This window comes from Crocodylus porosus, unplaced genomic scaffold (genome assembly GCF_001723895.1).
Source record: "Crocodylus porosus isolate Cpor-Errol unplaced genomic scaffold, CroPor_comp1, whole genome shotgun sequence".
NCBI lineage: Eukaryota > Metazoa > Chordata > Crocodylia > Crocodylidae > Crocodylus > Crocodylus porosus.
The window spans coordinates 60768599-60782349 of NW_017728886.1; the positions used below are offsets into that span (position 1 = coordinate 60768599).

Here is a 13751-nt window from a genome sequence, read left to right on the forward strand (position 1 = left end):
ACTGCCTCCCCACACTGCCGGCCCATGTTCATCTTGGAGTCAATTATGACTCCAAGATCCTTTCCCACCCCCATGCTGACAAGAGGGGAGTTCCCCAACCTGTAGGCATGGTGCCAGTAGTTCCTCCCCAGGTGTATCACCTCGCAGTTGCCTGTGTTGAATCCCATCTTATTCACATCCGCTACCTTTGTAGCCTGTGTAGGTCTGATTGTAGCCTGATGCTTCCTTCTAGTGTGCCATCATCCCCCCACATCTTAGTGTCATCAGCCAATTTGAACAGGGTGCTTTTTACCCCCTCATCCAAATCACTGATGAAGATGTTGAACCGAGCCCTGCAGAACCCCACTGCCCACGTCCTTCCAGGTTGAGAAGGACTCATCCACTACCACCCTCTGGGTACAGCCCTCCAGCCAGTTGACGACCCAATTGACTGTGTGGGCGTTGATACCATAGTCCCCCAGTTTCTTAATGAGAATGGGGTGAGAGACAGTGTCGAATGCCTTCCGTAAGTCCAGGAAGACTATGTCCACTGCTACCCCTGCATCTAATGAATTGAATCAGCAATCAAAGCTTCGCACAGCCCTATTAGAAATGGTCCCAAACAAATTCAATTACAGATTTCATTGGCACAGGGGACATAGCTAAACTATGGGTTTGATCTCCATCTGTCCTGGCCAGTCCACATCTCACCTCCGTGGCCCCTTGTTTCCCCTCAGTCTCATGCTACATGATGTCTCTGTGACCTTCAAGGTCTCCCATTCCACACAGCCACATTCTAACCACCCTGCTGCTCCAACCTTATTCTCTTTGCCCAAGGCCCCACATCACCCTTTGCACTGTGCTGACTTCTACTGCAAACTCATGCTGCTTTCTCTACCCTGATAGTCCCTGCAGCCACTACAGTTGCCATCCTGTCTGAAGCCTATTTACTGCAGGATCATAACACTTTACTTCCCTTCTCAAGTTCCCTTCTGCTTCCCCCTTGCTGCTGTTCATTAATACATTTTTTTTCATAGAGCATAAAAGTTATGTGTATAAAATTGAAACTTTCACTATAAGAAAATGTATCTAATAGTGCTGGGGTGCTGCTGTAGCCATGCTGGTCCAGGAAATATGTCAGAGGCAAGGATTTTTGTGGATGATACCTTTTATTGGCCTAACTGCATGGAAAAATTGGCAGACTGTTTTTCATCTTTGCTGAGCCTGCTTTTTCCTCAGACATGAAAAAGAATGCAGTGCATTCAAAAGCTTGTCTAAGGGCCTTGTTATATGTTAATATTAAGTGGCTCCTGGAGGTCTTTACACCTGGATTGTCCACACATTATCACCTGAAACTACTTTTAAGCACTCTAGGCAACTTAAAAGTTATACCACTCCAGACTTGGTTCATCTCTGATAGTGTTACTAACCTCGTGTTACACTAACATGTAGCCATTCTAGGCTACACATTAGTGTAAACACCCCCACTCACCCATCTCCCCCCACTGGCCCGGATTGGGCCCACTGCCTCTACCCCACCCTCCCCAGATCCCCACTCACTGCCCCCCTGCCCATTTGTGGCTGCCCATGCTGTCTGTCCCAGGCAAACAGGCATGGAAGGGCTAACCTGCCTACAACCACCAGAGCTGCTGCTCTCTTCCCTGCCTGCTCCCCTGAGACAGAGAGCATGGGCAGCCACAAGGCTGGGGGGTGGGGGGCAGGATGGGAGCTGGAGAGCAGAGGGAACCCTGGGGGGGAGGGGCGGGGAGCCTGAAATGGGAGGCAGGGAGGAGAATTCTTACCCTTTAGTCCTCCAGGCCCCTGCTGGCCTGAAAGTGTGACTTCTTGAAACTCAAGTTAGCACTAACACCAATAAACATTTAAGCAGTTCATGTGTAACAAGGCCCTAAGCCAATAAAAGATATCAACTACAAAAACTCTTGCCTCTTGAAATGTATTTGACCAACTTTAGCCATTAATAGGTCCCCAAAACTCATTTAAGCCAATGATTAAAATTTAGACCAACCCTCAATATGCAGGCTTTTCTACTGAAATAAAACAGGTACACTCACGGGTTCCTAACAATACACAGTGAATTCCCACTCTGGAATGATATGATCATGTCGTGTACACTGGTGAAACTGTTATTTTTAAGGAGACAAGTGAGAGATTGTTGAAAAGAACTCACTGTGTGCATGGAGAGGTTGTACGTTGGAAGTGAAAGGAGCCTGTTGTGCTCATAAGTCAGTGCATCTGCTTTACTATGACATTTGAATAGTAAAAAATTGAGGTTGGCCTGGACATGGATGTTCCTTTAACTGTTGAGTTACTGGATTTTTAGGGACTGTGTTACCAGGCAACACATAAGGAACTTTAATTGCCAGTTCTACATTGTCATTATGTAGACTGTGAATCAAAGAGCCTGAGACAGACGCATAGTTTTAGAATAACAGAATTTATCTATTACATATATAAAATATAGTTGAAATGTTTAATTTGCTTTTTAACAACTTTCCATATAAGTTCCTCTGCATAAAATATATTGTTATAATTTCCCTATCCAGAGGTAGCCACCATGTTACCGAAACATCAGTGTCTGAATTGAGATGGCTGCTAACAATCTAATAAAAAATTTCAAATACATATAAATACAGAAGTTTCATCTATAGCTCACCAAAAATCTCTGTTGCATGTTCTCTGGCCCCTAGTACATATACCTAAAAATAATACTAATAATGGAGATGGATTTTAAATGCAGAATTATATCCAGAGTATCTAGCAATCAGTGTTCTTCTAAATATCTTAGCCATTTTAGAAATTACACTAACAACAGGCTTAAAATCCTGTTAATAAATGTAGGCTTCTATTTTAGAAAGCCTTTTGGATATTGTACTTAAAAAAAAAGGTTATGCCAGAGAATAGAAATCAGAGGCTTCAATAATACTTCAGTGTATTGGTAGACAATTTTACGTCTTCAAAAAAAAAAAAAAAAAGAAAAACTGCAAAAGAGCAACATGTTTATGATTCACTTCTATTGGGGTGCGTTTAGAAAACTGCCAACTGATAACAGTAGCCTGAACTATATAATCTTTGGTAACAGGGAAAATTGGGCATTACTTCTGGGGAGGGAATTATATCTTGGGGATGTTTTAAGTGTGATTGAACAGACATACAGGCCAGTAAGGACTTGATAGTTATCTGGCCTGTGTAAAGATGTTTTCTTACTAGAGCTTCCATCTACCAACTTCTGAGTATTTGTTACATCTATTTTTGCACCTCTTCTACTTAATTGCTTAATGACATTAACTACCCTAAGGCAGACACTGCGCCAGAGTCCTGTACAATGCCAAGCCAAAGGGAGTGTTTTCCCTGACTGGGTCCTGAGCATAACAAATAAAACTACTGCAATAATAATACTGCAGCAAATAATGTATTTTTATAAAACAAAGATCACATAAATGCTGGGCAAAAGAAAGATACACTGTCTTCCCTACCCCCTTCAGCTGTTATGTGGCCCTGGTAAGAACTGTATGTGAGTGTCAGTGTTCTTGTTTGTAGCTACTACTGTTTTACAGCCTTCTGTGTGATTACTCAGAGCCCACCAAAAAATCCCAGCGCATGCTCCTTTGACCACAGGATACTGTGGCAAGCTCAACAAATAATTCTTCTGAGTAGGAGTTAAACAGAGGAAGGAAGATGAAGGCAAAACTCAGGGAAGGAAACAAAGATAAAACATACACACACATAAGACCAAGAGGAGAAAGAAGGAAACAAGCGACTAAGGGGAGAGATGAGGTGAGACAGAAATGCCTTTACGCATCTGAACTAAACAAGAAGTAAGTATTATTTTTCACAAAATACGGTACTTCTTATTTGCTGCTTTCTCTATTTGTCAGCCTCTCTATGGGTCATTAATTTGTTCCCTGTCTGCCTGTTCTAACATTAATTGTGTGCAAGACATCTTTTAGACAGTCCTCATGCATTTGAGATGAAGGTAGCGAGATAGCAGAAGCAGACAGGAACAGCTTGCTTATTTGGGCAATAAAAAGACAGAGGGGCTGGCAGTCAAACAGAGAACAGACAGGATATAGCAAATTACAGGGTTCTCCTCCTAGCTTTTTCCATTAAATAAACGTTTTCCTCAATGCATGGATGCCCTCTGGGAAAAGTGACTCCTAACAATCACTATGGCTTGTTTGCTTCCTGAGCTAAACATTGAGCTTTTATTCCTCACCCTTCCTCTTTATCTCAATCCTTCCTTAACAAAAACAGATTCATCTTGCATAATACAAACATGTCTGCTTGATCACACCAAAATATGTTTCCCTCCCTAGATTATTTGCTTTTCCTGTAACCAAAAATTACACAGTTCAGACTAATCTCCACAAACTAGATTTGTGCATTTAACTAGGAAATACACTAGTTTTTTTGCTTCTGCTTTGTAGTTAGTACTTCCACTAGTGTCTAATCCTTGCATAGCTTAATATGCAACTTGTGCTATGGCTTTTCTGCCAGTTCAGAACAACTGAGGAATCAGTAAGATGCACATTTTCAGGCACCACTCATGTTTATGCACAGTAGTTTTGCTATCATCAGGATTTATATGCTTCAGATGATTTCTGATCTCCCTTCATTTCTTTCATCTTTCAGCCTTTTGTTCCTTTAAAAGATATTCAACAGTTCTTAAAGAAATGAACTGTAGATGGGGGATCCTTTCAGCCTGTCAGATTTTAAAAGATTCTCCAGTTCTTCAAGCAAATGTTTGAAAAGCAGCTGACACAGAGAATCCTACCCACATCCCATTTTCACTTCTTAGCATCATTCATATTACTAAGGGACTTTGCCTAAAATGAAAATGTCAAAATTCATCAGCTGCTGCAATAAGTAGTGTGCAATGATATTCCTTTGTTTGTGACGTCAGAGAAATCTCCATATATGCCAACTGATGTTGCAAAAGGAGGTTAGGGCTTCAAGAGAGTTTACTTCTGCAAATATATATAAATATCCTTTGTGATATAAGAGAGGGAAGAAAAGGAGGAAGTAGCAGTTTCATGGAGCATGTGCTATGCAAATCTTACAGTCAGTTCCTGTGGGCAGACTGCTATATAGACAAGTCATTGGGGGTCTGCATTGAGGTTTGGAAATGCAGATTAATTTACAAAACCAGAGCCTGAATTTATTATACATAGAAGTTTCTATGAGGTAAGCTTAGCATTGCAAGAGGAGGTCTTTATCTTCTCAGAAGTTAAATATTGTCTTCTGCATATCACCTGTAGTAGTAAATGCATCACTGGCAAGCTTTCAGTTTAGTTTAAAAAATCTATAATAGTTCTTCTACAGAAGAGATCCATTCTAGCATTAGTATAAATAAGTTTTATATAGAATATGTGCAATTCCATTTTACAGATGATTCTTTTGGTATCACCTTGCAAGTTTTACAATAATTTCTACGAATACGTAGTTCTAAGATTATAAAATCAACAGTTTTTAATTGTATTTAGAACCTCTCTCAATTTAACTGATAAGAACCAAAATATGCATTGGTTTTGTAGCTAATATGAAACAATGCTGAAATGCTGTAAAAATTAATATGAAAAAACTCTCAAAGGATACAGAATTGCTCTAACAGGTTTTATCCTCTGGTGTCCCCAAAAAAATCAAGTCAACACTCACCTTATATCTTTTTTTACATCCAGGAACAGGGCAGGCAAAAGGCTTCTCATCCCCTCCATTCATACACATTGAACTAAGGATAGCTTCAGAGCTGATGGCGCTTTCTGTAGTCCATGATTCATCACTGTCTGATTCTTCATAGTCTACTTCTTCCTCATCATATTCGCTACCTAAATAGGGTGGCGAGATAAAACAAGACTAAGGTAAAGTCACTGCAAAGCAATTCATATTTATTACATGGTTCCCAGTGACTTATAAAGACAGGTATTTTTAATTCCATAAAGTTTCCTTTATTAATATAGCACCTTCAACGGCTAAAAAAGACACTAGTGATGTCTTCATAAACAATTAGCTGCAGAGGTCTAACTATGGATTGCTTAAAAACAAAATTTCACTACTTCACAAAGAGAAAGATCCCTCCCCTCTCCCTCCGAAGTCAACTTGGAAAACTTGCATTTTTCTCTGACGTAAAGCAGATTTTTAAGAGCTTCCCTTGATGCAATACAATTCTGAAGAGCGTAATTCTACAGATCATAAACAGTGTAAAATAATATGTTGACAAGTCCTAATGCATTTACTAGCCTGTTGGAATTAATAGGAATTATAGCACAACGTTAATAAGAATTATATTGTAGCAATTATAGTTGTGAAATTCATTCCCTCAGGTGTGGGAATAAATTGCATTGTGTGGCTGCCCTGACCAGACCAGACCACCATACATTCCAGATAGGCGACCGTGGCTGTTTGAGCAGCTGGTGCCGAGTTTATTTATTTTGTTAAGATTCCAATAACTATTAATAAAATTTGGTGAAGAAGTTAAATGTGAAACAAGAGAAATTGGGAAGGCAGGATTTCAGCTATAAAAAGTAAGTACAAGAATAAAGGGAAAGCCCTGGCTGATAAATGCAGTAAATAAAAATAGAAACGGGGGGAAGTCTGTAGGGGCTTCTATGGTGTCAGCAGGAGGTAGTGCTGGGGAAACAGCATTTCCCCTCCTATATTGCTGCCTCTACCTAGCCCTCTTACAGTTTTGTCCTTTCTGCTTGCAGACAGGATGATTTGGCTCCAAGCACTGGAATAATTCCCATTGTTCAAGACAGAGCCTTTATAATTTTTATACCACTATTTTCAGTTGTTTCCTTCACTCTGTCTGTGTGTACAAAGTCTGTAAACAGCTTTGTAGTCCAAGGAGAAAACGCAGACAGAAAACTCACATTTCAGTGACTGAGTCTTCATTTTTTAATTGATGTGAAATTTAATACACATCTATAGATAGACATTTTTCCTGCTTGGATTTCTTTCACTTTTCCTTTTCTCACTCTCTCTTAATCTACTCTTTATTCATGAGTAAAAATGTGTGTCAGCCGGTAGCTGTAAGTACTTAGGGATACTGAGCTTTAATCAGATATTGTAAGTTAGCTCACAGATGTCAGGCTCTGCTAGTTTCTTTCCTGTGGTTTTCATTCATATAGGGTGGTGCACAGATGAGGGGAGATGGATTGTTTCCCACCATTAACACATATAGATGCATATATACACATTCACTCACTCTGCAAAAACATCTGGAAAACTCACCGCTATTGACTGCGATTTCTTATCCCATACAGAATAATTGAAAGTCAAAGCAAGCATTGTTGACTTCTAAAAAATATTTTTGAACTTTGGGAACAGATAATATAAAATAGGTTTGTTATACTTTGTTTAAATAGTTGGATTACTTAAAATCACAACTGGTTATATTTGGGTGGAAAAAAATCCTTAAGATGCTCCTTTATTTTTTTTTAAACTCATCCAATTTTTTTAATCAAACAGCTAAACATACAGTAAATAAATCTATGTGCCTTTAAAATTAGACAGCATGTAAAAGATTTTGACATTGACAGTTTTTCCACATTTAAACTTTTAATGATCCCTCACAAAAAAGATTGAAGCTAGTAAAATATAAAGTAAAAGAAACCTGTTCTACAAACAGATCTTTTAACCTCAAACAGAAGTTGTGCCAGAGTTTGTGAGGAACTTCAGTACTGCTACTGATTTCATATTAAATTTATTCATATACTGCAGTGGTTGACAGCACTGTAATACCCTAACACAGAATCCATTAATTAGAAGAAGGGTTAAAAAAAAAAAAAAAAAAAGGTTTTTGGCTTTTATCATTACAATTCTGCCTTTTCCACAAGACATTCTTTAATTCTTCAGGAACTAGGAATATTAAATTGCCAATCCTGCAAATTTATGCAAGTGCATAATTTTGCTATGTAATCCTGTTGAAGTTAGTGGGACTACTTGTAGCAGCCAATTTAAGAAAGAACATAAACATTTGCAGGATCAAGTCCTAAAAGAAAATCTTGGTCATGTTCTTTTAATTAATTTGCCTGATGGAGAAATGTAGAATGTTATGTACACCAATGAAAGAGAATGAGAACAAAGTATAAGCAGATGTGGCAAGTTGTTAAAAATGTAAATTAATGGTGTGGTGATTTTTGTAAGTCTTAAGTACTATTTCAAATTGACCTGCTGGATAATATACAAATTCCAGAATGTTTCTAACAATATGAAATACTCTAAGGGTAATATTATTTTACTCTAAATTGGTCCATTGTGATGCTCATCTCATGGAACCCTGGTGCACTAAATGATTAATTAAAAAAATATTTAGGTGGCTTCTGGTATAAATGAAATGTAAGAACTTATAGCTTCAAAAATACTGCCTGCAATTACAGTTTATCCTTTCCATAATTATGTTGTTTCAGTTGCCTTAAAAAAACAACATCAATGTAGTCAGTATTTTGACTGATTCCTCATCCCTCCAAATTTCATTTCCTCACTTGTCAATATCTAATTGCAGCAGCCCAAGAGGAGCCTCGCCAGTCTTGCTGATTGTATGAAAAACAGACTTTTTTTTAAACATATAGGTTGGCTTTGCCATAACAAACAGGCCTTAGATGAAGTATTTTAATTAAGTACTTTGAGTCTCAAGATCCTGGCTTTGGTTAGTCTTTCCCACGCCGGCCAGAATTCCATCGCACTCAGTTACCACGTCAGGTGTATAAACTGCAATCTGATCCACCGGCTGCTGCTTGCTCCTTCTGGGCGGCTTGCCAACATACCGGCAGTGTGCTGAAGGGGAAGCACACCGCAGCACACTTTGATCAAGATACTGAGTTTGATCTTGGTTGGTGTTTTAGAATAACATACGCATATTACACACACACATATATAAAAATGAAAACCGAGCATGTATTTATTTGCCCTGAGTCAGACCACAGGTTGCTACACTTCTTTGACTCAGACTTGAAAGGACTTTTTAAAAATTGCTCACAGACACTTAGCTGTGCTATAATTTTGCTTTGCACACAGCAAGTGAATGTTCAGGTGGGGCACGTTGTCCCTCAGAAGACTTGAGCCAAGCTGTTAGTGGAAGGTGTGTGTTAATGGGCTTACCATTTCTTATGCTGCTTAAATGGGAAAGCTGATTAACTGCTCCAGAGACCAGTACTCAAAGGAAAACGCCAGGAATAGATTTCAAAAGTCTGGACAGAAAAAAACCACAGAAGCATTTTCCAAAATTCCCCTAAATATACAAAGAAGGGTGCGGAAACACTGACTGAGAGATCGATGTGTGAGCAAAGTGAAAATACTGTCTTTTTATGTAACTTAGTGTAAATACCATAAGTAGCAAGAAAATGATCTTCCTTACCTGGCCACACTGCTCCCCTCCCCAGTCCTTCACTGGCCCCCTCCTTTAAACTGCATCAAGTTTAATCTTCATACTTTATTTCTGAGATACAGCTATGGTGAGCTCTAACATAGTTTACACTGGGTGCGTCTACAAGAGACGCTACTGTGCAATGGTTACTACGTATTTATTTAGTATTTGTATGATCAAATACTAAATAAATGCGCAATAACTGGAGTTACTGTGCAGAAGCACTGGTGCATGCCTTTTTAGTGACACTACTGCACAGTAGCTTAATAATAATGTGCACTAGCGAATTAGCGCTGTTGGTATTGTGATGTGCTATTGCACAGTATTCAGCTACCGCGCAGTTAGTATCTCATGTAGCTGCACCCGCTGGCAACTTTGTTGATTGTTTCTCTCTCCCAGACTTGCCCATGAAGGCAGTGCACAATTACAATGACTGATAATAGGTAACAGCCTATTCATCTGCTTCTCTTCTAACTGAGCCTATATGGTCTCCTAGGACATGCCTTTTGCCTTACAACATTTTCCCAGTCCCAGGTCACAAAAGTATTTTCCCTTCTTTTCATTCCAGTTTCCCTCCCAAAACATTCACCTCTCCTGTGCTGCCCACAATACTCTGCTACAAGTACTCTCTGATTGGCAGCATGGTAAGTCAAAAAGTACATAAAAGAGCCCAGAAAAATTAGTAATTTCTCTTTCTTTTGTTGTGACTTCTCGGGGCTCCATTCCACTGCCTTAGGAAAAGAGGGGCAACCCTAACCCTACTTGGGGGACCATCCGAAGTAAGAAGTGGCTCAAGGGCAAAGAGGGCTCCAAATTGCCTCAGTGCAGCCACATGTGTGAATGAATACAACACAGACAAATGGTCACTCTTTGCAGTCAGTATGTAGTCCACTCATCGATCCATTTTTCAGTGACAGTAGACATCCTTTTAGTGAAACTAATAATTATTGGCAGTTTATGTCCCAGTAAAATTTGAATTAATAGAAAAACACCTACTCTTATACACAGAAACAGTATACTAGGTTATAGACTCATGGAGAAGTAGGACTGGAAGGGAGGGACCTCCAGAGGGCATCTAGTCTAACCCCCTGCCTGAAGCAGAATCATTTGAGTGAAGAATGCCAACCAATTATTTACATTTCTGACTCTTACAGTACATCTGGGTAAAACTAGGTAAAAGCAGCCTGCATCCTAAAAGTTTGTCTGCTGAAATTAAACACATGGTTGAGAAGAAGAGCTGTGATTAGTGCCTGCACACAGCCTGGTAAAAAAAGAAAGCAACAATATCCTAATGGCCCATTCTTGCTCTTTTTAAATCCAAGCGGAGTTTTGCTATTAGCTTCAGTGGAAGTGGGGTTGGGCTCCAAACAACTGCTTGAATTCTTTATTCTCCAGTGGATATAATCAATAGCTTGCACTGCTTGCAAGGGAGATATTGATCGTTTTACAGACACTAAGTCAGCATGGATTCAACACATCAGATTCAGCTTTTCAGTCCCACTGCTGTAAATCTGAGGGAATTTAATTTACTTCTGTGAAGTTTATTTGGTAGTAATTAGGACCTTTTAGTGAAAATAATAATAATTGGCGCTTTATGCCCTAGTAAAACTGGCCTCCCTTTTGCATGTAAATTCATGTATGTGTGTGTGGGCCTGTGTATGTATGTGTGTCTGTATGACCACGTGAGAAAGCGAGTCACAAAGTTTCTCTTCTTAACTGTTTGCATGAAAGCTTAGTAAGAAGTTTCCAGCAGGTGCACATCATTTGTAGTTACCCAACTCGTACTGGTTCCCATTTATACCTAGACTACTGTATCATGTCTGGGAAGAGAAATCATGAACCTAAAAGGTGGTACTAACAAGAGAGAAACAATGTGTTGCTAAAAGTAAGAGCATTAATACTGCCACCCCAAACATTCTCCCATCTATATACAGTACATACTGTAGTTTAAGAATGATAACCTCCGGCAGTTCAGAACAACATCATTTGTGTCACTGATAGTTCATGCCAGTTCAATGGTCTCTCATAAAAGCTCAGTTTCACACACTGTCATGTGTGGGACTTGCAGTTTGTGCTTCATAAAAATGTTTTACGAGAATGCTTCTTATTTTAAGCAGCTCATTTTTCCGAATTCTGTGACAGCTTCTTTGAAATAGAACTTAGTGAACTATTTTTAATGGAATGTGAGTTTTGGTCTAACAATAATATGATATATGCTTATTGATTTGCTGAAGTTTTTATGCATCCTTCCTCTCTCTCACTATACCCCATCCCCCCACTCCCCCAAAAAACAAACTCAGCAGCAAGGAGAACACAATTCCATACACAATATTGATTACTTACTTAAGAATACATTGAAGGGCATTTCAGTTCATTCAAAGTACAAACACTCTCCCTCCTGTGTATAGTACAGGCAATCAATGTTGGAGGCACTGGGGTGTTAAATATTCTCTGAATTTAGGGTGACAGCTTTTCAGTCAGAGGACTCTGGCAGAAGAGAACCAGTGACGCTAGCTCTAGACTGCCTTTTCTTGGCAGAGACCAGTATAGAAGACAGCAGAGCAGGAGAGAACCATGGCCTTATCACTTGTGCTCTGGCAATCCCAGCTATAAACCAGCTCCTGCCTTCCCATGCCCCCATCAGCTCAACTGAGGAGTATAAAGCTACCTTTGTCTCGAACCCTGTCCTGCAGATTCTGATAGAGCAGAGCCCAGGTAGGCTTGTGAATAAGGGCCCAGGCTAACAAACCTGGCTCATACTTGGGATAATTTGTGCCACCGGTGGAACATGAGAGCTCCTTCTTTCTTTTAGCTTACATTTGTCAGCAGGTATGTGAAAATTATGGCTCCTACTGTGATAACAAAAGTAGAGAGCTGTATAATCAGGAGGAGATACCATTGGTATGTAGTCATATTTTGCGGAGCTTCAAGGGGTTTAAAGGGAACACTCATTTGCATCACAGCACATTTCAGATGGGGACTGGATTGTGAGGTGTCTTTCAGCATGTTAATATGTCAACTTAAATACATTTGTCTGCTTTAAGTATTTTCACTAAGCATGTCCCATGAGGCATGCTGTAGGTGGGCTACATAAACCACAATATAAAAAAATAAAGCATACTTTATAAGACTGTTGCCAAGTGTTGTTTTATGACATATAAATACCCCCAGTTTTCTTCCTTTTGAGTGCAGGGAGGATTTGTCTGTGTGTATTAAACACTCACATAACAAACTTGATGGCTATGAAGGCTGAATCCTTTCTCCAGAGAACAGAAACAGCATGCACAGTGCAAACTCTGTCCCCCATCACTATGTCTCAGTCTCACCCTATAGGGATTAGAGATTAGTTCACTCATTGTGCTCACTGAATCACTGGAGCCTTTGCTGAGACTACATGTAAGGGTTGCTGGAATCACTGCTTGTCAGGTGGACCCTTGTTTTCTGAAAAAAGGAAATCACTCATTCAAGTTACTAAAGAGTTTTCAAAACGGTATCAAGTTGCAGTTACAGACTTGTATACAGGATACAGCACCAGGATGCACATGGCATTGTGCTACTCCCAGGGCAGCTGCATCAGGGCTCAGGGCCCAAAGCCCAGTGCACAGCGGCAGTTGCCTGTCCCACACACAGATTGTGGGGGCATGTGCCTCTGCTGGGGTGCACGCAGCAGCGGGAACGTCCCTACGCACCTGGATGAACTACCTGGCCTGGCTGAGGCCCCATTCACCTGGCGGTAGGGGGTGCAGAGGGGGATTGTCCCACTCACCCACACCGGGGGGCTGATTGCGTGCATGCGTGGATGCTCCATGCCCCCCAGACTGAGATCAACTGTGAACTGGTTGATCGCCATCGACTGGTTGGTGACCACTGCTCTAAAATATTTAGAGTCCTGATGTAATCACTGATACAGGAATTCAAATATAAAATGTGTGTTTTCAATACACTTTTCATATTTAAGATATACAAAAGCAGTTGAGAAAAAATAAATTAGACAAAGATTTGCTAGTAAATTTGACACCTCTTTTTCACTTTGGCCATCAATCAGGGCCTATTTAACAGTCCACACAGACATCAGGGCTAGGGACAGAAATTACACATAAACCTCCGTAAGTGATTGGAAACCCGTTCAAATCTGTAACACAACAGAAGTTCAGTGTGCGTAAACCACTTTCAAAATGGCCAAAACCAGTTTAAGATTAATTGGATATACAGGCATACCTCGTTTTATTGCGCTTCGCTTTATTGCGCTTCGCAGATATGCATTTTTTACAAATTGAAGGTTTGTGGCAACCCTGCGTCGAGCAAGTCTATCAGCGCCATTTTTCCAACAGCATTTGCTCACTTCGCATTTTTTAGCAATAAAGTATTTTTTAATTAAGGTATGTACATT

General features: G+C 39.9%; 1 protein-coding gene across 2 annotated transcripts in view; it reads right to left on the reverse strand.

Annotated features, from left to right (window-relative positions):
- JAZF1 (JAZF zinc finger 1) overlaps positions 1–13751 on the reverse strand; it is a 159308-nt gene that overhangs the window by 9289 nt on the left and 136268 nt on the right. For both annotated transcript variants that reach the window (XM_019535334.1, XM_019535344.1), the window contains exon 3: positions 5653–5822. In XM_019535334.1, the coding sequence (XP_019390879.1) occupies positions 5653–5822 (170 nt within the window). The remainder of the gene's footprint in view (positions 1–5652; positions 5823–13751) is intronic.